Source organism: Siphateles boraxobius, unplaced genomic scaffold (genome assembly GCF_051911475.1).
Source record: "Siphateles boraxobius isolate OS27281-9 unplaced genomic scaffold, OSU_SipBor_1 30, whole genome shotgun sequence".
Classification (NCBI taxonomy): Eukaryota; Metazoa; Chordata; class Actinopteri; order Cypriniformes; family Leuciscidae; genus Siphateles; species Siphateles boraxobius.
Genome location: NW_027508920.1, coordinates 19,060,187 through 19,087,014, shown reverse-complemented (window position 1 = coordinate 19,087,014; position 26,828 = coordinate 19,060,187). Strand labels below are relative to the sequence as shown.

The window sequence follows — 26,828 nt, the reverse complement described above, 5'->3', positions numbered from 1 at the left end:
CGTGCCTAAATAATAATCAAAACTTTCTTATTTTAAAACCTCTTTCCTAAAACCTAAAGAAAAATACAACGTACAAACCTTACTCCCGAACCAAAAACGGAGATCAACCAGTTTACAATAAGCAAAAGTGGCATCTGACTCCTTACTTTCCCAAATCCTCAATATTCACAAACTATTCACAAACCAGGCAAACAAAATTAAAAAAGCAGTCCAAAATCAGCGTCAGCAAACAGGAAGTGTCAAATACACCAACAAAGTTCCTCAGATACAAACAATATTCAAACAAACAAAGCAATACTCACAGTCTCTAACACACACACACAAACACACACACACACAAACACACACACACACACACACACACACACACAAACACACACACACACACACACACACACACACACACACACACACACACACACACACACACACAAACACACACACACACACACACACACACACACACACACACACACACACACACACACACACACACACACACACACACACACACACACACACTGCCCCATCCCCAAACCTACCCATCACAGGAGACATTCTGCATTTTTACATTTTTAATAAAACACTGCTTAGTATGTTTTTAAAGCCACTTGAAATATGGCTCATAAATCACGTTCAAGTTGTAATACAAGTGTAATACCCATGTCATTATACACATTTGTGTCCTCACAAATCACAAAAACAAACACACACACACACACACACACACACACACACACACACACACACACACACACACACACACACACACACACACACTGCACTATATAATCTAAAACTCTCTCTGCTCAGAACACAAGATCTCTCTAGAGGAAGAGATGAAGCTTTTTAAAGCACTGTGCACCAATCAGGACATCATAGCATCAATCACATACAACTGTTAAATTTTAGCTCAAGTTAACTTGGCTCCATTAAATAATATTAACAGACATTTTTGATTTTATCATTGAAATTAAAATAAAAAGTTGAAATTAACATTAACTAAGATTACTAAATGTTTTAGAAGTATTATTACATTGTTAAAGGTAGGGTAGGCAATTTCAACTTGTGGCGTCTCCAAAGCCACTCCTCCATAACACATGATCTCACACAGCAGAGTCTGCAAAGCATCACGAGAGACGCTGTTAAATTACCTCATTTCTCAAAGCACGTAACATTACTATAATAATGAACATAAACAGCTTCCAGATCTCTGACTTACACCACCTGACTGCTGCAGATTCAGTTCAGCGTTGATAGTGTTGACATAGAAACGCATAAATATGATGACACGGGTTGTCATGTCGTAATTGCGGTTATTACATGGCGTGAACGCAGCATAAGATAATTGTTTTGGTTCTGGAGGAACTGTAAAAGTTGGCTTCTGTTTGTTTGCAGAATATAATTCGGACTGAATTATGAATGATTGGACAAACATTTGTTTTGTTCCTGAGACTTCCACAGAAGATATTTGTACATTGTTTAATATTTAGACCACTACTTCTACTATACTCACCACATCTCTGGATCGAGCCTTATTGCAAAAAGTAATACCGACAAATGAATGTAGTATTTTAATATAAATAATTTATTGGAAAATAATGATTGCATCCAGTGAGAAACTATCAGTGATGAGACTTGTAGATGTCTGACTGTTGTTGCACAGCTTCAGCTACACTGACACAGCAGAAATACACTGAGAGACAGAGAGAGAGAGAGAGAGAGAGAGAGAGAGACGGAGAGAGAGAGAGAGAGACGGAGAGAGAGAGAGAGAGAGAGAGAGAGAGACGGAGAGAGAGAGAGATGGAGAGATGGAGAGAGAGAGAGAGAGAGAGAGAGAGAGAGAGAGAGGCGGAGCGTGTGCATGTGCATCACTGTGAACGAGTTCCCTCCCTTCTGCTCCTCTTTCTCCCGTCCTCAAACACACTCAGACCCTCCAGTCCAGCAAACTGTCTCTCTCACACACACACACTCACACACACTCACACACAGCCGCAAGAGAACGTCTGTGATCCGTTGATCTGCTCTCTACACCAGCGACGGGAAAAGGTGACACATTTGTGTACCGCTCTCATGCAGCTCTTCACACTTCCTCTCCTCCTCATCCTCGGGGTGAGGAGCGGATTCGGGACCCCTCTGACATCGACTGAGGCCCCCAGCGTGTCCCCGGACCCCTGCGAGGGCAGGCCGTGTCTGAATGGGGGCGTCTGTAGTCGGCTGGGAGAGATGGACGAGAGTCCAAGCACACAGATGCAGTCAGACTTCTGGGCTTATACATGCGTCTGCAGCCAGGGCTTCACTGGACACAACTGTGAGGTGAGAGTGTGAACTTCATCCACTGGAAGTCTCTGTGTGCTCGTGTTATATTGTGTGATAAGCATTTATAAAGACATATATGTCTGTCAACGGTCTGCAAGAGATCATGTGCATCAGTGCGATGTGTCTGTGCTGCGTTGCTGTGGCAACAGATAGGCAGGAGAGGAGAGGCGGCTGTGCATGTGAGTGTGTGTGTGTGTGTGTTAGAGGTAAAGATCACAGCATAACTCTATGTCTTGCAGTTATGGTCAGCAGTGTGTTTCTACACAAAGGCAGCAAAATCATTCTCAGTCTGTCACCTTTTCAATTCACTTTGGAAGTATGCAGCATTGACCTCATTGCATGCATTCTGTTCTATAACAAACCACTACGGGACACTGAGTCTTTCTGTGATGGGTGATGCAAGCCTTTTTTGAACCTCTAGTCAAGTGCATTGTGGTGCAATTATGGTCCACACTGGATCTCTAAGGAACATAGAGGTACACTGCCAAAAATTACTTTTTTACCCAATACATCTCTTGTTTATAAAATATATACTTAAAACAAAAATTTACTTTAAAATTATAAAAATAATTGACATGCAAAATTGTTTTCAGAGAATATATGTTAAATAATTTATATTATCCCATTTTGTAAGATTGTTTTTTCTTTTGGAAAAAAAAAACAATCTCCAAACTTTGTTAGTTTTATGCTTAAAACAAAGAATAAAGTGTTCCCCTTCGAAAGGGACCTCGCACCTTCAGACGATAAGTGGATGACCTTCTCTAGGTGCCGCTTTATACTTCCGGGTCGCACTAGTAGTGACGTCATAGGCTGTCGCCGGTCAATACGATTGCCGTGATTGGATAAGCTTTCATAAACCGGTTCACGTGGAGGACGTTCCCCAATAGCGTCATCGACGCAGTGTCTCAGGAAACAGAGGTTACAGTCGTAACCATAGACTGTAAAAAAAGATGGACGACGCCCCTTCGTTCTCTTCCATTGGCGAGAAGTGAAGCCGCCATCTTGGGACTTGAGTCAGCGCAGTTGCGATTTCGGGACCAGACATTCGCAGTAGTGAGCAGGAAGTAAAGCCGCGAAATCAACGTCCCGCTCTGGTCCCGCCCTCACTCTCGCTGAATCAAGCGTAAACACGCGCCTCTGCTGCAGAACAAACCATTATGTCGGTGTGAAATAATTAATTATAGAAAATTAGATATTAAATTTAAAGCTCCAATCTCCTCAGTCCTCCAAAGATCACGAAAAAAAGTCTGTTGTTGCTTCAGTGACTACTTTGCTCAGAGAACCTGTCAATCACAGCTGTCAATCATGTACGCCACAGCGCCGTTTTTATAGCATCAAATAACTAACTAATAACAAACTTATTTTAAAAACAAACACTTGAAATTACATCAGCGTGATGAAAACTACAGTAAATGACAGAAACTATCTTTGGAAAAAAGATATGTAAAGTGTAATTTAATTGTTTAGTTGGTCTCACGTCCCATTGAATAACACGGGGAGGCGGGGTTTATGAGCTATACTAGGACCGGTCACCGGGGGGCGATCGAGACGCTTTGGCTTCACTTTTCAGGGCTTGTGCGGCACGCTTGGTCGTAACCCAGACGTTTTCCAATGAGATACAGTGCAATATATATTTGATGATTACAATTTTCTTTATAACTAGATAGTAATAATTAGGACTATTATTGTCATATATCATAATTTCGAGTATATCATTATTGCTAACTTAAACCATTAAAAAAACATTCCGTTACTTGAAATAAAATAAAATATAAAAAAACGTACACTTATTTTAATTCAGCTAGTTTCCGAGTTCTCGTTTTCAATTCGTTTAAGCTGAAGGACTAAAATAACTCAAAATAAATGAACTAAAACTAATGAATAAAAAATATGAAATATTATATAAACTTTTTTTAATTAAACAAAAACACAAAATAAATCTAAAATCCAAATTAAACTGAAAACAGAAAATATTAAATAAAACCTAATTCAAAATATTAACAAACTCGAATAGTTTATCAATGATACTATATACAGTATATTACATTTTACATTTTGATTTTTTTTGTTTTTTTTGTTCATGTACTAAGATGTACTTAAACAGCCTTAAAGTGTAACTTTGCCAATTTTCAAACCTGATTTGTATTGTTACAATGTTGGAAGTATATGTAAATGTTTAGTCATTCTCCGTGTTATTTGTACTGAGATATGCACATTTGTTTGACAGCTCCAGGGCTTTTGTAAAAAAAATTGTACTTCTGTATTTTTGTGTCCCGGCCCACCGACAGTCGGATCGACAGAGGGTTATTAACAGAACGGTTATAGTTAGAGAAGGTTTAGCACAGAAACATGTATTTTACTTTGGCTCCTCTTTAAACAGCATTATAGTAAAAATTGAACACTATGTCAACAGCTTTCTTACCTTACTGCCTTTAGCCACTGCGTACCGGATCCTTCACTGAACCGAAAGCAACTCTCTCCCACTAAACTTTGCTCTTTGAAATCTTGCACCCCGGAAAAAAACAATTCTACACCATTATAACTAAATGTTTGCTAAGAAGTATTTCCTACTAAAGCAAGGTGTTATTCGACTGGTCAAGCTTCTCCATGGCAGACTGGTGTGAGTGGCCTTGGACGGCAACATGCCCAGTGCATTGTTTTCCTGCTTATATGGCAAAAGTGAAGACAACAGCCTTTCTTCTCTGTTTATTCAGGTTACTCCATAGGCAGCCAAGTTTGATTGAAAGCCCATTTTCGCCAGCGGTGAATGGACCCGACGCATTTAAATACATTTTTTTTTTAAATCATAGCTTCATCGGAATGGTCTGAAATTTGGTGACTTTTTTGGTACTTGGTAAATGAACACCCAAAAAAATTGGGGACAGGATTTGAATAATCTAAGTGGTTGTAAAAAAAATTGTCACACTCAGGACCTTCGGGTCCAAATGGACCCGCATAGGAAATGAATGGCAAATTGGCAAAAATGTGAAAATACCGAGTTTTTTTGTGCGTACAATCTACAAATCAGCCACGATCCAGAAAAAAAGCCCACAACAGTGAAGGGGTGAATCTATAAAACATCAAGAGTGCAAAACAGACACATCCACACACACAAACACACTTTTGTACATAAACAAACTAATAAATTCAGATTACATATGTGTTTTGCATTTTTAAAATGCTCAGTTTGTCCACCAGATGGCATCCATCTCATTTCAAAAATTGCTTTCATGAGGTCTAGGCTTGACTAGAACGTTGAAAAATATATTTTTTTAATAATTTTCTATTATATTCAATGGGGGGAAAACTGGGGGGAAATGGGTCATATTTATTGCATAAATATTAATTATAAATCATAAAATACTCAAAACACCAAAAAAGAAAAGAAAAAATATTATAAAAAACAATTTTAAAAAAACGATGATTTTCTTTTAATAAATATGAATCCCACCCTTCCGGCCCATTTGGACCCGAAGGTCCTGAGTGTGACTCTGAAATGAAGGACCCCAGAGGGTTAAGGAATGGGTGAGGGGCTTTTGTTTTAAACTATTAGCAACAAATGTGTTGTTTATTGGCTGTAGACGCACATCAGAGTTAATGCACTAATGGGAACAAAGCCTGAATCTGAGTAGACACAATCATGGCCTCTGACCTAAATCACTGCGAAGCTTTACTGGATCCAAGAGATCTAAGAGCTGTGTGTGTGCACATGCATGTGCACTGAACAACAGGTGGCACACAGGTTATGAAATTGTGTGCGGCTGTGTCTCATTTGTGTTTGCATGTCGATCTTGTCTACTCTTAAGATGCCGTTTTCTACATGGTGAGACAGGCATCAATGCGCACTGTCCTTACCTCAACCTTAGTTAAATCTTGTGTCTAAACCTGTGTCCTGTGACGTCATACTGCTCATTTACATCTCCCCCAAAGGATGCTGCTGCGTGATTGGTGTATGGCACTGGCAAGATTAACCGTGATTGGTCGAAGAGGCCTGAAGTCATTGTGATGTCACTCAGTGTTCCATTTCTCCAGGCAAGGCTGGTGTTCTTCAGAGACAGCCTTTTTCCCAAACTTTAAACAGTAACTGCTGCTGACGTGATGCAGCAGAATCCCATATTTGACTGTTTTGATGAAATAATGAGATGAACTGGAAGGATTTGATACAAGTTAGCAGCCTGCCCTTGAGGATCTCACTTCTTCACCTCAGTCTCAGGTGTAGTGCAGCGGCTGACGCAGAGTCATTGTGCAAGAATCACTTGTCCTTTCTGAAAACTTGTCTTTAAAAGCTAGGTTGGTCTGTGAGGGGAAAAGATGTGTTTTTGCATGTACTTTATGGACACAGTCACTTCTTTACTACAGTCGCTGGATGCATACTTAGAAACCATAGATCTGGTTACTGGTCATATCACAAGGGATGCTTATTTTCAGGGTCATCGTGTTTTTCTTCTCTCCTCTTTGGTCTTTTTGCTTTGATTCCAGCTTGTTAAAGCTGCAATAGGGAATTCATTAATATTAAAAAGAGAGCCTGACTAGCCATTGTTTCTGCAAAGCTTTCATCTTTAAAAATGTAGATTGAAATATAGCAATCTGTGAGCAGTGTTTAGCAGAGTTGCCAGGCTAACAGCTCTGTAGGAGTGTGAGCTTCGTTAAAGAGGATTTAAGGGTAGAAAAAAAGGAGTAAAAGGGGAACTAAATGGGTAAAGGGAAAGATAGATATTTTGGAGGACATCAAAGGCTCAAAGTACATAGAGAGAGGCATTCAGGAGAACAATTAAATCAAATATAAATTAAATTAATAATAAAAAAATAGCTGAAAAACTAGTTGTACACAATCTACAGTACTATATGCCTTCTGCCCTCTGTTTGATAGTTCATACATTTTTTTTAGCTAGTAAATGGCGTTTTTGTAAAAAAAAAAAAAAAAAAGTCTTCATGTTCATGTGTCTATTTGCAGTGAAATCTTTACTGATTTCTATAAAGTAAATATAAGATTTGCTTTTATATTGTCATTAATATTTCAAGATGGACATGTAATGGACTGAAGCAACTTGGGTTTGCATCATTTTTTAGACAGCCATGTTAAAATATGAGAATAAAGTATGATATTTCAGGCTTTTGAGGAACATTTTTTGATCATTTCTCAGTCATGATTGAATAAGTCTTGCTCCCCAGAACAAAAACTTTTAATTTTGCCATGACATTTGACAAAACTGTCTTCTGATCCACATACGCAAATAAAAATCTGCTTCATAGCAATAATGAGTTGAATATCATTTCATTCGACTTTTGATGTCAGTAAACATTTTAATGGTGTCCTCCATCTGCAGGCTTCTTAGTATTCATTCAGGCCGTCCTCTGATGTTCAGTGATCAGCCAATCACACTCATATTTCCATATCATACCTGGCCTTTGATGATATTCATACTATGAGTATGAGTGCGAACATTGTGTGAAAGACACTTTCATTAATTAAAACAATTTCTTTTCTCAAAGAAAGCAGGAGAATTCATTCATTTATAGTCATTACAGAACTGAATGGTGAGGGATGAACTGTCAGATACACTGTCTCTCCCTTTTTCTATTTATAGTCGGATGACAGTGGGGTATCAACTGTGTATTTTGGTGTGTGTGTGTGTGTGTGTGTGTGTGTGTGTGTGTGTGTGTGTGTGTGTGTGTGTGTAAGCATGCATTATGGAGTTAACATGAAAAAACGTGACTATAACCCTTGTTCCTTGAGAAGGGAACGAGACACTGCGTCGTTGAAAACGACTCTTTGGGGACGCTCCCTTAGGGTGCGCCTCTGAAGTATGAATGAAACTAATCCAATCCTGATTGGTGTTGCGTCGTGACGTAACATGTGGAGGCATTATCGGATGTATAAAAGAGACGCCGACACACACACACACTAGCCTCGCGATGAAGCAAGACGCTTTAAGTCCTCTAGGGGCGTGACAGGACGACGCAGTGTCTCGTTCCCTTCTCAGGGAACAAGGGTTATAGTCATAACCCGAGACGTTCCCTTTCGAGGGAACTCGCACTGCGTCGTTGAAAACGACTCTTTGGGGAACGAATGCCCACTAGGCCACGCACCGAAATAGGCCTGCCCTGGAGTGAAACTGATTCAGGCACTCAGCTAGGACGAGCGCACAAGTGCGCCAGGCGTACTAGGGAGGTGCAGACTATAGAACCTAAAGAAAGTGTGCGGGGTAGCCCAACCGGCTGCCTCACAGAGCTCCTGGAGGGGTTCTCCCGAGAGGAGTGCCCTAGAGGACGCCATGCCTCTAGTCGAATGAGACCTAATGGCCAGAGGTGAAGGCAAATTGCGCACCTCGTAAGCCGAGGCAATAGGATGAACAATCCAATTACTAATAGTTTGCTTGGATGCCGGGAGCCCTCTCCTAGGTGAACCAAAACACACTAACAGTTGGTCCGACCTCCTCCAAGAAGAGGACCGCTCGAGGTAAATACTCAAAGCTCTGACGGGGCAGAGCAAATGAAGCTTCTCTTCTTCTGCCGACACATGAGGTGGAGGATGGAATGCCTGCAGGATCGTAGACCTAGCCGTATTAGCAGGAACTTAGGGTTACTTAGGCACACAGCCCGGTCTCGGGTGCAAAAAGGCCTTAACCCTGCCAGGAGCAAACTCCAAGCAAGCTGGTGTCACTGCCAGGGCTTGGAGATCTCCCACCCTCTTAAGAGAGGTGATGGCTAAGAGAAAGACCAAATTGTATGTAAGATCTTAAGGCAAAGCAGACTGAAGAGGTTCGAAGGGGGCCAGGGATAACCCTTCCAGAACCATTGCCAGGTCCCAGGCAGGAACCCTGGACCTGGTTGTCGGTCTCATCGTCCAAGTACCACGGAGAAAACGAACGACCAGCTGGTGCCTCCCCAGAGGCCCATCACTTAATGGCGCGTGGAAAGCCGCAATGGCAGCCACGTACACCTTAAGCGTGGAAGGGGAGAGACCCGCAGAGAAACGATCTTGAAGAAACTCCAGAACTGAAGCCACCGGGCAGTTAACTGGGTCTAAATCATGTTCTCTACACCAAGTGATAAATACATTCCACTTGAGGCCATATAATCTCATAGTAGACGGAGCCCTAGAGCTAAGTATGGTTTCAACCACCCCGGCTGATAGACCAGCATTTAGGTACTGAACCCCCTCAGAGGCCAGACCCACAGTTTCCACAGCTCTGGGTGAGGGTGGAAAATTGTGCCCTCCGCCTGAGACAACAGATCCCTCCTCAGAGGAATCTGCCATGGCGGAGCTATCAGGAGTGAAATTATGTCTGAAAACCATACTCGGGTCGGCCACATTGGGGCAACCAGAAGTAGACTGATGCCCTCCTGACGGACCCTCTCCAGGACTCCCGGAAGCAGAGCGATCGGGGGAAATGCGTACAGGCGAAGCCTCGGCCAGACCTGTACCATGGCATCCAACCCCAGTGGGGCTGGATGTGAGAGGGAGAACCAAAGTGGGCAGTGGGACGTCTCTCGAGATGCGAATAGATCCACTTCCATGGGTCCAAACCTCTCCCATATCAACTTCAGCACATCTGGATGAAGTCTCCATTCCCCGGGCCTCAGCCCCTGCCTCGACAGGATATCTGCTCCCTGATTCTGAACCCACGGAATATACTTTGCTCTGATAAACAGTATTTTCCCTTGGGACCAAAGAATAACCTGATGCGCCAGTCTGCACAGAGGGCGCGATCTGAGTCCCCCTTGTCGGTTCAGATAAGCTACCACTGATGTATTGTCCGATCGTACTAGGACATGGTAACCCCTGATGTCTGGAAGGAAGCTCCTCAGACCCCTGAACACAGCCAACATCTCTAGACAATTTATGTGCCAAAAATGATGATGGTCCTGCCACAGACCCCTGGCAAAGTGGCCATCCATGACCGCGCCCCAGCCAGTGAGGGAGGCGTCTGTCGAAACGGTTTTTCTACTCATGTGTAGAAGGCCCAAAGGTATAATGTTGGATGCCGCTGCCATGAGGCCCAGCAGTCTTTGAAATTGCTTTACAGTGATGGCCTGGCCTAGCTTTAACTTGGACACCATTGCCAGAATGGACTCGATACGCGCAGGAGACATGCGTGCCTGCATCGTAGTCGAGTTCCACACCACGCCCAGAAAGGTTGTGCACTGGGACGGTTCTAACACACTCTTCTTTGTGTTGAGTCTCAACCCCAAATTTTGAATGTGGCCAAGGACGACATCTCGATGCCGAACTGCCATTTCTCGAGACTGGGCCAGATTGAGCCAGTCGTCTATATAATTCAGTATGCGGATGCCCTGAAGTCTTAGTGGAGCAAGTGCTGCATCCATACATTTGGTGAATGTGCGGGGAGAGAGTGCTAGGCCGAACTGAAGAACCCGATATTGGTAACCTACGCCCCCGAAAGTGAACCTCAGGAACCTCCTGTGACATGGAAGGATGGATACATGAAAATAGGCGTCTTTTAGATCTATCGTGACAAACCAGTCCTCGGATCTGATTTGTCTCACGATGACAGGAATAGTAAGCATTTTGAACCTGAACTTCCTCAGAGACCGGTTCAAAACCCAGAGATCTAGAATTGGCCTCAAACCCCCATCCTTCTTTGGAACTATAAAGTACCGGCTGTAAAATCCAGACTCCCTGTCTGAATGAGGAACACGTTCTATGGCCTCCTTTAGCAGCAGAGATTGCACTTCCTGTTCCATCACCTGAGCCTGCTCTGGAACCACTGTAGTCTGCACCACCCCAGAAAATTTGGGGGGGCGGTGCCCGAACTGCAGTCTGTACCCTGAATGTATTATATGCAGGACCCATGCAGATATGTTGGGAAGATGATACCATGCCTCTACAAAATCTACTAAGGGAACCAGCCTCTCGAGACTGGCCTCTGGTGTTTTTCGAGCACCCTTCTCTACCCCCTGAAGCGGAAGACCGGCAGGCTGTAGTCGATACGGTTTTCGTGACCATAACTGATGCTTGTTTTTTATTCTTTGAGAAAAACGACGCGGAGTGCGTTCGCTGGAAGATGATGCGGCCCGAAGCGCCACCGATGGCGGGCAACTCACATCGTTTCCTTGAGGGCTCCGCTGCGAGAACAACCTCGGTTGCTCTGCAACGGAGAGGGCAGCCCTCAGAGGTCCCACCACCCTGGCTAGGACCTCTTTCCTGAAGCCCTCCTAGCCTGAAGGACATTCCTCAAATCGCCCCTCTGGCTGGAGGGCTTCTGCTGGGAGCGTTTCCTCTGTTGCCAGCAAAATATCAATAGAGTGCAGACATGAACCAGCCCGACCTGCCGCCATGTAAGCCCTGCCTTTTAAAGCAGATGTATCTCTGCAGGGCTTACTAGGCAGCGCCGGGGTTTTAAGGGAAGATGCCGCCTCAGGAGAGAGGTATCGAGCTAACGCCTCTTCTACTTTAGGCATCCTCCCATAACCCATATCCCGTGCCCCCAAAACATTACTATAATCCACCACAGATGGATTGGAGACACGGGACGAATGCGATTTATCCCACGATCTCGAGATCTCTTTGTGGAGATTGGGGAAAAACGGCAAACCCCGGCGCTGAGGCTGTGATCTGTGCCGCAGGAAACGCTCGTCTAATTTGCTTTTGACTTGCGTTCCCTGCTCATCTTGTGGCCAGCTGATGTTAAGTCTGGCCACGGCACGAGTCACAACCTCCACCAGCTCCTCATATGCTTGGCCGTGAACTGGCGCGCCTAACTCACGGTCATCCCCCTCGATGCTGAGCACATCTACCTCCTCGGAAGCAGAGAGCTCAAGCATCGGGACCTGGTCGTGGGCAGAAGAAGCCGCGACGCGGGCTTCTGCACCACTCACAGGGGCTTCGGGATCATCAGATGAAGAATGAGAAAGTGCCATAGCAGTCTCATTCTCATCTGCAAGATCCCGCTGCGAACCCCATGATCTGAGTCGCCGCGCCGCCTCAACAGACGCGGGACCAGAACTGCGGGGAACGCGAGCCTGACCGTGCTCATCAAAGCACGCCAGCCGGGAGCGCAGCACTCTCATGGGTAGTGCTTCACAGTCTGCACAGGCAGCTCCCTCGAGAGCTGCCTGGTCGTGCTGCGCTCCCAAACAGTTCACACGCAAAACATGCGTGTCCCCATCCGTAATGAAACGAGGACAGGGGTGCCTACACTTCTTGAACTGTTCGCTGGCCATAATATATATATATATATATATATATATATATATATATATATATATATATATATATATATATATATATGAATATAGAATCAGACAAACAACACCAAATAAGACAGACAGTCGTAACATAGAACACTTGCTGAAGAGTGAAAGCTAGAGTGTGTGTGTGTCGGCATTTCTTTTATACATCCGGTAATGCCGTCACATGTTACGGCACGACGCAACACCAATCAGGATTGGATTAGTTTCATTCATACTTCAGAGGCGCACGCTAAGGGAGCGTCCCCAAAGAGTCGTTTTCAGCGACGCAGTGCGATTTCCCTCGAAAGGGAACTGGTTTGCTTTAGTGCAGAATAGTGTGTGTGTGCTTTTGTGTTTGAGTGGACTTTTGATTATGCATGTGAAAAAAAGCCATGTTGTCCAGGTCAACAATAAATATCACATGTGCAAGACACTCCAACCTCACTTGAACATTTCTCTTAGCTTGCAAAATGAACAAAATCTTTTGAAGATATTTTGAACTTTTCTTAATATATAATTTTTAATAAACTATTTTTAACATTAACTAATTGAAAAGTGAAAATTTTAAAATCAACATAAATTTGAAATTTTTTGTACAATTTTACTTTTTCATAGAAACGTGCAGAATAAATTGACACAATTACAATTTAAAAAGTTTTGTGAAAAGACATTTTGTATTTTTCTCAATATATGTAACTTGTAATAAACAATATTTTACAGTAATTTAAGAGAAAATCACTTTTAAAAATCAACATGAATTTGAGATTTATTTTGTGCAATTTGGTTTTATTTATATCAAAGAAGTTGCAGAATCATAAATTAGGCCTACATAAAAATTCAATCCAAAATAAAAAGTTAAAAATGTGCATTTTTAATATATAAATTAATATAATAATCTAAGTAAAAAGGTTTAAAAATCAACATGAATTTGTTCGTTTTTAAATTTTAATTACTTATATCATATAAATATTTTTTCCTGCAAGTCATATAACTCAAATTCCTAAAACTTCCTATTTTAAATTACAATACCTGATATTTTTAAATAATAATGTTTCACTCATTTTTATTATATCCTATTGAGGAAGACAAGCTCTGTCTTTTTAAGCTTGCGATCGTGAGTAGTTTTTCAAGTCTAAGGAGAGGTTTCAGCATGATTTGGTTGCAATGTGACCTTTAAAAATAGGGAAAGAGACTAAGTGGAGGAGGTCTTTGCTGAGAGCTGAAGAGTAGTAACCTTTTGGGGTTTTGAGAGGCAGGCTCAAATACTGTCTTAAAAATTAAATATTGTCTTTATAGAATAAACATAAGCTCCAGTGGTCGACGTCTTGAGGTTTGAAAGCTCACAGCGCTTCACATTAGAGGAGGCTGTCTGGTAAAATCCGATGGAAAAAGCCAAAGGTCGAGGACGTATTGATGTCTGTGAGAGCAGGTCTAGTGAGATATCTTGAGGTGGGGATTCAGAGAGATTGTTGATACTGGAAATGCTTCATCCATTTCTTCTCACTTTGAAGGTATTTATATCCGTGATCCTTTCTTCTCCCCACACTATTTCTACTTCCTTTTCGGCAGCCCTAGTGTTTTTTTGTTTGTTGTCATTGTAGTCGTTTTCTCCATCAGTAGACGTTTTCAAATAGAGAAATGCATGTTTTGCTTGTTCAAGGCTTTGTATTAAATGCTTATTTTGAATTGCATATGAGCGTAGAAGATCTATTCTGCCAAGACCAGACATATCAATATTGTCATATCCATTACCAAGCCAAACACTCAGAGAGTAATCATGACAGAAAAAAAGGATATAGCTATATTCCTCATTCTGTCAGTTCGTATTAATGTTTATTGGAATGATGTAAGGGTCTGAGTACTGGTGGTTTTAGGAGTTGAGTGATAATGTATTGATTTTGATCAAGTAAATAAAACAATAACCCACTAGAAGTAGCTCAGCATTTGTTCTGAACACAAACGTACCATTTCATGTCAGTTAAAAAAAATCAAAATTAATACATTATCACTCAATCTAAAAACCACCAGTCTTCAGACCATATATAAACTTTAAAAAAAGAGATATGTATCTTTAAAAGAAACATTACATATACGCTTATACACAATAAAAAGGTAATGAATCTACTGTTGCATGTGTCAAAGCTCAAGTGCACATGATGAACAGTGACAGAGTCAGCTAGAACAGCAATTAGACACACAAAATAAGTCGCATTAAGAATTCAGATGACCGGATAGTTTTTTTTAATCAGTGAACTGACATTAAACTGTGATTGTTGAGATCAAGGAGACCCTGTAACATGTGCAGGGGAAGTCATGTAGTCCACTTCAGATGTGCCTCAGTCATTGCCAGGAAAGTTCATTAGCTCAAGGGACAGATGTGAAGAAGCACAAAATGTCTCATGTGTTCTGCTGTCTGAAATGGCTTACACCCTATTCGCACGGGATAAGTATTACCTGGTGACCAATAGTCATTTGTAATAATTGCGGAGTTTGTCTGAGATCTTAATCCCGTGCGAATCGGCCATGTCTGTAATTTGTAAAGTAAAAATTCCCCCGCAAATTACCTACTATACTTCGCAGAACACCGAGGTCCTGTGGTAATATTAGTCCCGTGCGGATCGACATCTCTGTGATTTGGCCAGATCGTATATAATTTTGTGCACCTTTTTATCCATCTTTCACGAAGAATGGAGGCTGGTTTGGAGTGTTTTGATAGTATTTTGGGTGCTGGGTCATATCACTATACACAACTACACAATTTACAGAAAGTGAAAGCTGAAAATCATCAGAAGAGCAAAAACAAAAAGAATGATTAGATAGAGATGAATGACATGTATAGCATCATGCGGTAAGGAACTTTATTCTGTTTATCTCATAATATATCATACAACTAGACCTATAACGAAAAGACATTTCCAAGCAATAGCCTATTGACGTCATATCCGGGAGATAAGTCAGTAAATTTGAGTAAAATCACAGGCTTCGGTTATCCTGTGCGAATGCGCCACATGAAATTCAGATGTGGGGGGGTGGGGTAATTTCTAAATCACACGAGGTCCCCAGATAGTACTAATCCCGTGCGAATATGGCTTTAGTTATGCTATATTTACACCATAATGGTTATCAGTAGATGCATTTCAACCTACATGTTTGCAAATCTCCCAAAACATACCAATACATAAAATTCACTGCAGTTTTCATGAACACGAGTGAAAATGAACACAACTGAAATCAACATTAGTGGCAGAAAAACACCAACAAAAATTTTACACATATTATTGATTACTAAAGACTTATTTTCACGTGTTTTTTGTACATAATGTACATATTGGTTTGAAAGCTATTTTTTGGACAGGACACAGTGTGTGCAGATAGGTCATTCATCCGCACCTTTAAAGATTATGAGGGGTGTTCCTCAGGGGTCCGTTCTGGGGCCTTTACTTTTTATCATTTATATTAATAATCTTGATCTCAATATAAGTTATAAATTCTTACTTCAGTGTCCTTTTGATGTTGTGCAATAAATCTTTGTGACCTAAACCTGACTTTGAACGAGACCAAAGCTAAAGTAATGCTATTTTCAGGATCAAAGAAACAAGTGGCAAATTAACTATCACTTAAATCCTTACAGGGTACTATAACAGAGGTAGTGACAGAATATACATATACGTTTTATATTTGATGATTCCTTATCTTTTAAATCCCATGCTAATCAATTAAGGACTAAAGTAAAAATAAAGCTGGGATTTTATTATAGAAATAAATCCTGTTTTTCATTTGAAGCAAAAATGGAGACTCTTGGCCACTTTTATGCCAGTCATTGATCATGGTGATATTTAGTATAAATCGGCAACCACTAAACTTTTAAGCTCTTTGGATACGTTGTATCATTGTGCACTTAGGTTTATACTAAATTGTAAATACAACACTCATCACTGTGATCTATACAACAGAGTTGGTCGATCGTCATCATTAATACGCAGATGTAAACATTTTTTCAAGGTTTTTGTTTCCTGTGCGCCTTTTTATCCATCTTTTGCGAAGAATGGAGGCTGCGTGGGAGTGTTTTGATAGTATTTTGGGTGCTGGGTCATATCGCTATACACCATACAACTATACAGTTTACAGGAAGAGAAAGCTGAAAACCATCAGAAAAACATTTACAATTTGTAAATGTTTAAAAAAAATTTATGATGGTTTAATGTTATGGTCATGATTTTCTCTTTCTTCTTTTTTGATAATGTTGTGCTGCTCCTCTTGGCCAGGTCACTTCTGTAAAAGAGATTTTTAATCTCAGAAAGTTTTATCTGGTTAAATAAAGGGTAAATAAAATGCTCTCTAAAACCCTTTTACCACAGTGCATGATTTGCAAACGATTACATTTTATCAGATAACCAGCTCCATTTGTTTGTATTTTGTGACGTTGTAAACTTGCTCTGTAGCTCATCTGGTACAGCACTGGATACGAGTATAACACGGGTAACTATAAAAGAGCTCAAAGACCAGAAGCAAACCAAAATTGTAGCATCAGCAAAGTCAATGTCTCAGGTTTGCTTTAGTTACACTATCAGTTGGGTTCAGTGGAGAGTTTTTTTGTAGTTGGTACATTATTTTCAAACCTTTTAGTGCCACTCACCAGACATTTCATTTACAAATTGCAGTGATACGCACAACAACAAAAACGTTGCCAGATTAATCTATTTTGGATTGGACATTTCACTTTAAATCTTGACATTTGTGAACCTGGGTTGTAGATTTTACAGCCTAGTAATTGGTGATGTAACATTTTAATGTGCAATGTCATTAATATTTGTATAAGCAAATAATCAGTAACGTGTTTTGTATGCATTTTGGGACAGAGCAGGTTTATTCAGTTGATTCGGTAATGCAGAGAAATCCTTGTGTGTGTATATATATATATATATAAGGAGAAGCTATTTTAACTGAGTCATATGTTATTGTTATTCCTTGATGTCATCTATTATTCAGTATGAATAAGACTCTTCATGTCTTAGGCAAACACACACAGTGCATATAAGGCCTACTTTATCTCTTTTGGGAAGAAGGCAGGTCCAAAGGAAATGGTGCATAATTAGACTAATTGGATCAATATCACTACATAATCGTAGGATAAAGGAATTAGCACTGTGGATTCTGGTGCAGGTGTTTCTGTCTTGCGGGATCTCTCAGTTGCTATTGTTTCATTTTTTTTACACCTTGTGATTTCAGTTTATGAACTGGTCTCGGTTCTCATTCTTCAGGCCAAGTGATTGTTAGTCGATAGATGTTTGCCTGAAATGAAGGTTGCTGCTGTTGCTGTGTGACTGGAGCAATTTCAAATGTTTGATAACACGATGCAGTTTTCACCCCTCATTCATTGGTGATGTTGTTATTGGGTGCAGTTTTTTGCAGATCCATGCGCCAGCAGCCCCTGTCTCCATGGCAACTGTAGTCAGGACGGAGAGGGGGATGGGTTTGCGTGCGAGTGTAGCGAGGGTTACAGTGGTGTCCGCTGTGACCTGCCAACCTTGACCTTTGACCTCTCCGAGTCCACCTGGGACCTCGCCACGCCGGCCACACCTGCGACCACGACTCAAGGGTTTCAGCCAACCACAGTCCCCACCACTACTCAAGCTCCGCCCACCCTGGAGCCGTGGCAGCCCAAACAAGGTCAGAGAGTGGTGGAGATCCTGTGGGAGGATCAACAGGTGAGCAGGTGTGCGTTTGCATGCATAACGTAATTACAGCAAACACAAAGTGTGTGCGTTTGTGTAAGTGTAATGACAGTTGGATCCGGTCTGGATAATTCCTGTGGGACGTTTATTTGTGTGGATGTGTGTTGTGTTGTAGATCACTGATGAAGCTGAGTGTGTGAGCACCGCAGGAGGCAAGTCTGCTGGAATGATGACCGTTTCCATGGAGGTCGCTGAGGAAACAGCTGTGAAGTAAGACACTTCCCGACCTGTTTTTCTTGGGAAATGAGAATAAGATTTAATAGAAGAAGAGAGTTGTGGGTTTTGAGTGTGCGCTTGGTTGGAAATAAACTTTCATCTGTTCTCTCTGTGGCATATATGGCTCTATTAGCATGAACCGCTGCAAACTGTGTACCGGTAATTAAAATTGCTTTTCGTACTTCTTTTGTTCTTCTTTGGATAAAACTAAGTTTTTGCTGAATGCATAAATATAAAGGATAAATATAAAATCATTATTTATTTTAAAAATGATATATTTATACATAATATATATATCTTACTAAAGCCACAATTTTGGATTATAATTTCACCACATAATTTGGAAGTAATTTTCATATGATATTTTGGTGACATAAAAGAAAAATATGGAATAAAAAATATTTTAAATTACTGAAAAACTTTAAAATAGTACATTATTGAATATAATACATTTCATATGATTTATATATTAGAATAAATGTTTAATGTTGTACATTTTAATAGAAACAAAATATTACTATACTAAAACAATATAATATGATTAGTGATGTCAAATTGCATCTCAGATATATATATATATATAAATACAATCATGATTAGTTCACATCTGACATAAGTTAAATATATAATATATGTGTCTGTGTGTAGGCATTTATATTATATTACATTATATTATGTTATATTTAGTGCTATCATTATACTCATACACTCACACACACACACACACACACACTCACACACACTATGCGGTGTAATGAGTATAATGATAGCACTAAATATAATATAAAATAATGTAATATAATATAAATGCATACACACAGATACATATATTATATACTTAACTTGTCAGATGTGAACTAATTATGATATTCTATTTGACAGCACTAAATATAATATTATATAATACTTTTTAAAAATCAGCTCTGACGTTTAAATTGATTTCAAATATTGTTCTTAACCATTACATTCCCTTTGTACAGTTCACAACATCATTTTCCTGTCTTTATTTCATTGAAATGAATGAAAAGTCATGCATTTTCCTGCGATGTCTCTCTCTCTGTGTGTAGGTTGGTGGGTAATGTGAGCGGCTCTGCTGTACTGTGGCGTGTGGGTGAGGCTGGTTATGAGCAGTGCTCTGTTGCAGACGGCATCATCATGTGGTTCCAGCAGAGCTCAGATGGGCTGGTGCTGCCGGACCAGTCCCTGCCATTCGGACACAACTACTTCATCAGTACGTCATGTGCGCCTGCATGCACCCAATGTGGAAGAAATGTTATGCATTTATAAAATGATTTCCTCAAATGTAGGACTTTGCCTTTTAAGCATCCTTGTGCACAGTGTCTTGTTTGCAACTGTGTGTGTTTATGTCTGAGATGGAGAAAGCTGTTGTTGTTGAAGCAGAAGTTAGAAAATGCCTGAACCGACAAGGAAATTGTGTTTTATGGGAGTAGCAAAAAGTGTAAAATATTATTAAGTTGAATTACATGATTTGCTTTTTATAATAAAGGTGAATCTAGATTTCTAGATATATGGGTCTAGGTTAAGAAAAACCTGTAAAAGGTAAGTGTGTATCCTGTATTTGTACAATGTGGCTGAATTTAATAAAGTGTGTGTGTGTGTGTGTGTGTGTGTGTGTGTGTGTGTGTGTGTGTGTGTGTGCGTGCATGCGTGCGTGCGTGCGTGCGTGCGTGCGTGCGTGCGTGCGTGCGTGTGTGGGTGTGTGTGTGTGTGTGTGTGTGTGTGTGTTTGGGGGGTTGGGGGCCTAGATTATGGAGATGGCAAAGATGGCAATATCAAAATATACAAAATTTTTGGTCCCAATATTTTTTTAAATGTTAAAATGCAGCTAAAAAGTTAACTGTGATGGGTAGGGTTAGTGTAATAAATGTTAAATAAATAAATGTTAAGTTCATATAAAATATATATATATATATATATAAAAATGAATAAATACAGTTTTTTTCAATCGCTAACTAAGCGCTTACCCATACTTCAGATACTTTTTCTAAACTCTTAAAGGGATACTCCACTTTTTTTGGAAATAGGCTCATTTTACAACTCCCCCAGGTTAAACTGTTGAGTTTTACCATTTTTGAATCCATTCAGCCGATCTCCGATGAGCCTATTTCCAAAATAAATGGAGTATCCCTTTAACACAGACTCACACCTACAAAACACAATTGGCCAAATGGATAATTTTCTTCTCAAAAACACATTTTGTTAAATATATACTAACTCTTCATTTCGAAATAGAAACACATATTTCTCTGCACACACTGACTTTACCAAAACACTGGGAACCTGAATCAAAATGAAATTATTCTGTCAAAGAATAACACTTGTTTTCACCTCACAAGGTACATGCAGTCAATCAAAGTACAGCAGGTTTCAAAATACTGGCAATTGTTGACATTACAAAAACTGCATAGACTTTTATGTTTCAGTTTTACTGGTATCTGCATGCAAAACATGCAATCCACCGTCTTTACTTTCATTTTGTATTTCTTTATTTTATTATTAAAGTCTTTAAATGTTCGCCGCTTCCCGCCTCCTTTTTCCCATAACAACGAACTGTGTTACAATGACAAAATGTAAAAATGTTACTCTCTATTAAGACTACTGATTGTTTTGCTCTCGTTTCTTGTAGGTGTGCTGCACGTAGGAACACCCTCTGGTCCAGAAGTCACTTTGAGGCTGCATCTCATGGTAAAAACCAATAACTGCATTGAGCCCGGCAGTGGATTCAGTGACCCACAATGCTCCGGGAAAGGGAAATGCATCACCCAGTCTTCTGTGGTAATGACCTCATATCATAATTAGCATTAAGTGTTAGTATATTAAAATCCTGAATTTGTGCTGCGGTTTTTCTTTCCAACATTAATTGTGTTCTCCCTGTCCAGAATATGTGTCAACATTAAATTGCGTGTGTTTAAATGTGAACCGCAGGACACGTTTTACTGCCAGTGTGATGAGGGGTATTCTGGGATCTTCTGTGAGGAGTTTGACGCGTGTCACATGAAGCCCTGCGAGAACAATGGCACCTGTACTGACCTCAGACAGAGAGATGAAGGACAAAACTACAGCTGTACCTGCCAGCCAGGTGTGTGTGTGTGTGTGTGTGTGTGTGTGTGTGTGTGTGTGTGTGTGTGTGTGTGTGTGTGTGTGTGTGTGTGTGTGTGTGTGTGTGTGTGTGTGTGTGTGTGTGTGTGTGTGTGTGTGTGTGTGTGTGTGTGTGTTGCCTGGGTCATTCTCAGGAAACGTGTCGTTTGTGTCCGATGTGTGACCCCCGCCCTGACGGACAGGATACTGAACTTAGTCACATCATTTCATACATTTCACTGTTTAGTGTACAATGCATGATAACTTTTAAAATAAATGTTTGTTTTGATTGGAATTATATCACATTTGCATGCCGCTATTCATCAGTGAGTTATATAAAAGCAAAATCCAAACTTAGCCTTCGTAAATTGTTTTTTATTGAAATCAAAACATCATCCTTTCACTGTCTATATACTCTTTTCTAAATGCTTGTTGTTATGCATGCTACTACATTGTAAGACGTTACTTATTTCTGTGATCAAAGCTGAATTTTCAGCATCATTACTCCAGTCTTCAGTGTCACATGATCCTTCAGAAATCATTCTAATATGATGATTTGCTGCTCAAGAAACATTTATTCTTATTATCAGTGTTCACTAAAAAAGATTTGCAGTAGGATTTAATTGAAAAAAGCTAGCTAACTTTTTTCACTCAGAAAATGCTAGTAAATTTACAACGATTTGCCAAGTAAAAACCTAAACATATTTATCAGTAGCTTTAATTAGAAATATTTAAGTTTAATTTACTTGGAATATGGAATTAAGTAAACTTTACTTGACCTAGTCAAGTGAAAGTAACAAAGAAAATAAGAAATTTTAACTTGGCTAGTAAAAGGTTGAGTATTATCAAATTAATGAAATTTCCTTTGCATTACATTTCACTCAAACAATAATATTGAAATACCAGTATGTGCTTTACTTAGAACTTCTAAGTAATTTATACTACATCATGTCAAATGTTAAACTTCATGTGAATGCAAAGACCTCTTGGTAGACAATACACAATGACGGTAACATTTGATGGATCGTTTTTGTGTTTGAATGTGTCATTTTGAGCAGAAAATGTACTCGAAATGTCACAAAATGGCAGTTACTAATCATAACAACAAAAGCAATGATAAAACAGTGTAAATACAGCTGGAAACCAGTGAAAAATCAACCTCATTAATTATTCAAGGTCCAGTGCATGATGGGAAACCCAGTATCAGAAAAGTTGAGTAATTTTTACTTAATTTTATTAAATTGATATTTACGCTTTCATTTCTACTCGCTTGAATTAAGTACTGATATGGAATTTACTTAGTTTTTTTAATTCTAGCCTGAACTAACTTATCATGTAAATTACATTGTTTTTTTTTCAGTAGTATATACTTCACCACAAAATCATTTTTTACAGTGTTGTACGGTCTGGATGCTAGTTTCCGCCACTGCAAAAAAATAAAAAAGGTAATTGTGACTTTTTATCTCACAATTCTGATTGTTTTTTTCTCACAATTGCGAGTCTATATCTCGCAATTCTAAATTTTTTTGGAGTTATAAGTCAGAATTGAATGATACAAACTCGCAATTGCCAGAAAAAAAGATAAGAAATCTTTCAAACTGTTTTATTCCGTGGCGGGAACAAGCTTCCATAGTACGGAGCCCCTAAAGGGACATGGTGTGAGAAAAAATATGAGATGGGAGGAGAAATAGTAGGCCAATGCTTTTGCGCATCCCAGAGAAACTTTGCGTTCCCTCGAAATACTTTTGTGTTCTTAATGAGTGAACGCAATGTTCCTCGGCGGAACGCAAAACATTTGCAAGAGCATTGAAAAATGATTTTTCTTTCACCATGTCCCTTTAGGGGCTCCGTAGTGTTGTGATAAATCTGAAAAATATGAAAAAGATTTATAAAAAAGTTTCTTTTTTTGTGGAAACTGTGTTGCTTTTTAAAATGTTCTTTGATGATTAGAAAGTTCAAAAGAACCGCATGTAGTGTTATTAGTGTTGCTGTGAAATGCAATTTCCCTATTTAGTTCTTCCTACGAAGACATTCAAAATATTAACATGAAATAGTTCTAAACATTCGCACAACACGAATCTAACAAGAAGCAATGCCATTATGAATTGTGAATGTGCCGTCTTGAATGTCTGTTAACATGCGTAACAGAGAATAATGGAGGTTAACCTTGAGCCGAGCGCATGATTTGAGCTGGAATGCTTTAAATGGAAAGATGGGGCAGGGGAAGTAAATGGGAGATGAAGAACAAAACAAAGCGTGAGCAAGAGACATTGAAAGTCGGGGATGATCAAATGCCTTTGATCATGGAAATTACGATTATTTTTATCCTGCATTTAAAGCCTTCCATATGAAACAACTGTGCCTTTTTTAAGACATGTTGTCATAGACATGCTGAATAGACAAAACGTGTCTATTAAGCTCTAGAGGAAGCACACAAACACACACACACACACACACACTGTTTACTGCTCTGACCATTTCTATAAGAGGATTATTGAGAACACATAAATGATGTTAGTTAGCTGTGTTGTAAGAAAAGCAAACAGCCTGTTTTGGCCGACTGAATCGTGCTGGTTTATAACTGAAAGCTTTGTCAAAGATTTTTTTCCCTTAACTGTTTTTATATGAAGGAAAGGAACAGATTGTGTTTTCTGTGAGCCACTTGTGTGGTTTTGTCTACATTATGAGAACCAAATGTCCCCAAAAGGATAGTAAAACCTGAAATCGCCAACATCCCATTGAGGAAAACAGCTTAATAAACAATTAATAATGTCTTAATGAAAATGTAAAATGCTTTTTTGTGCGTGAGGGCTAGTTTTAGCGATAGAAATATCTTAAGCTCAGTATAAAAACAATAGAAGTCAATGGAAAGTTGGTCACCCACCAAAAACAAATGTGTGCCTGTTTATGATGCATTAACATTGAATGTTACATTGTTATTTCATGCACTGGTCAATTTTGAGATTTTGGGGTATTCATCAAAGTGGGAAGAAAACATCCAAAATATAATTTGCACTTTATCTATTTTTCAATTACAATAGCTACTGTATCTTTAAAGGCTGTTTTCTCAAAAAGAAATGTATCCTGCATTGAGTCAGAACTTCATTAGCACTTATACATACCAAACTTTACAGTTTTATTCTTGATTCTATATATTACATCAGTTTTTACTGAAGGGTCTGTTCACATACAATTTGCCTGATTGTATACAAAATTGTATTACTAATAACATAGTAAAAAAAAATGATGGTTGTTCACAGTATTTTCTGATTTATTAAAGAGATCTAAAATGCCCTCTGTGAAAACGGTTTACATCAATATGTCAACAAAATGAAAAAAAAATTTGAACCCAGTTTTATCCAATGTTCAGATTTCTGCAAATTGAATGTATTCAAGTAAGTGCATATTTAATTATATAATGCATAATTTGCCTTAAACATAACATTTCAGAAAACGTGTAATCATTTTCATAAATGTTTGTGCAGTTCTTAATGCAATTGATCAACCGGGAAAGTATGGTGATATCTATTATGTTTTACCCTTTTAATAAATTCAGATGTGTTATGGCGAACTGAGATACAGTAATAATACAATGTGTGTGTGGTCGGTCCTGGTAAACCATACATTGTAGGGACATTTTGGTTGGTAATACCAGAAATCTTTGATCTTGTGGAGAAATGTTTTGGTCCCCATCAGAAAAAAACAGCTTTTAAATCATATTAAGTGCTGTTTTTTTGTAAATATAAAAACGCATAAAGTTTTCTGTGATGAGTAGATTTAGTGCAAGGGAAGAGAATATGCAGTTTGCACAGTATACAAATCTTTATGTCTATGGAAAGTCTGCATAAAACATGGAAACCCATCGTGTGTGTGTTTCAGGTTTTGAGGGAGAGCGCTGTCAGTCGCTGGTGGATCACTGTGTGTCCGGACCCTGCAGGAACGGGGCCACATGCTCCAGCAGCCTAGAAGGCCCTCGCTGCTATTGTGCTGAAGGTACTTATTAATAGCCTCCTCTCATGAAATCATGCCTGACTCAATCAAATCTGTTGTGTGTTCTGCTTGGTGTGTATGTGTGTGTTAAGCTTGAGTCGTCCTGATTCAAGCTCTATTTCTGTTCCTCCTCCTCTCGCTCTCTCAAAGTGTGTCAGAGAGCTGCTTATTTTAAACTCTCTTCTTTTTCTTCCAATTAATCGTGAAGCGCGGCACAGCTCCGCCCCCTCTCTCAGGAGGACACACACCGTTCCTTCAGCGACGGCTCTCTCTATCTCTAACCAGGGCAGACTCTCAGTCAGCAGATACAACAGGGACACAACCACTCGTGCTTCCCGAAGAAGTACTAAAAACAGTTAGGAACGGAAATTTGATAGCTGTCTCTTGAACTTTGGAGGCAGAAATGCACTCGTAGGCTGAAATATTAATCTTGTGGTGTGAACTGTAAGCCACCGTTTGAAACGCAAGGAACGCTGAAACGACAAGGAAAGTGGCACTATTAGCACATTTTTAATTAGTGTAGTACACGGCTTTTAATATTTCAACAGCCACGTGAAGCAGTTAAGTATGGAGTGAATTATGTGCCAAAATTAAACAAACAAATCCAGCATTGTGCAAACAAACTCGATCTGCTTTGAAAAGGAAAAATCGACAAACAGAAAGCAATTTGCAAAAACAAAGGTCAATTTGAGCGAAAATGCAGTGGAGTAACCAATATTGTGTTTTACAAATATAAATAAATGATCCTTGATAAATACAAACCATCCTGCAAATTGCATGTAACCTTAGAACAAATACCAAATCTATTGTGCATACAAATGCATATCTGTCTGTTATGATTGTGAGATCTCTCGGCTCGATTTTCTCACAAATGCGTTCAGGCAGATTTTCTCACAAATGCAGATGAGTAACTTCTAAAACAGCAGATGGCGCTAAAATAGGGAATTCATTTAGCGCTAGTCTCCCGGGAGAAGCAATGATTTGAAACGCGCTTACCTTTGCCTACAGCTGAGGAAAAAGTTCCTGTCTTACTTTATTTATAATAACAATTCCACCAACTGCGGTAAACGTAGCCTATAATTTATTATTTAAAAGTACTTTTAACATTTAAAAACAGACAGACAAATTCCAAAGCTTTTGGTAAGACTGACTTACTACAGGTGAAATTGTGCCAATACCTCCCTTCATGTATTTACAGTACACAATTATTTTTATATTTTTATTTTTATAAATGGTTTTGACTTAGCCTACTACAGGTGAGATGATGCATTA

At 39.5% G+C, this 26,828-nt stretch overlaps 1 protein-coding gene across 2 annotated transcripts in view; it reads left to right on the top strand.

Moving 5' to 3' along the window:
* Positions 1 to 1,915: 1,915 nt before the first annotated feature.
* Positions 1,916 to 26,828, top strand: part of dner (delta/notch-like EGF repeat containing) — a 40,821-nt gene continuing 15,908 nt past the window's right edge. The window contains exons 1-7 of one of the 2 annotated variants that reach the window (XM_077248498.1): positions 1,916 to 2,316; positions 17,919 to 18,224; positions 18,367 to 18,461; positions 19,535 to 19,698; positions 21,115 to 21,263; positions 21,414 to 21,567; positions 25,446 to 25,559. In XM_077248498.1, the coding sequence (XP_077104613.1) occupies positions 2,074 to 2,316; positions 17,919 to 18,224; positions 18,367 to 18,461; positions 19,535 to 19,698; positions 21,115 to 21,263; positions 21,414 to 21,567; positions 25,446 to 25,559 (1,225 nt within the window). In that variant the 5' untranslated portion in view covers positions 1,916 to 2,073. The remainder of the gene's footprint in view (positions 2,317 to 17,918; positions 18,225 to 18,366; positions 18,462 to 19,534; positions 19,699 to 21,114; positions 21,264 to 21,413; positions 21,568 to 25,445; positions 25,560 to 26,828) is intronic. The other variant, XM_077248497.1, reaches the window with a different exon arrangement.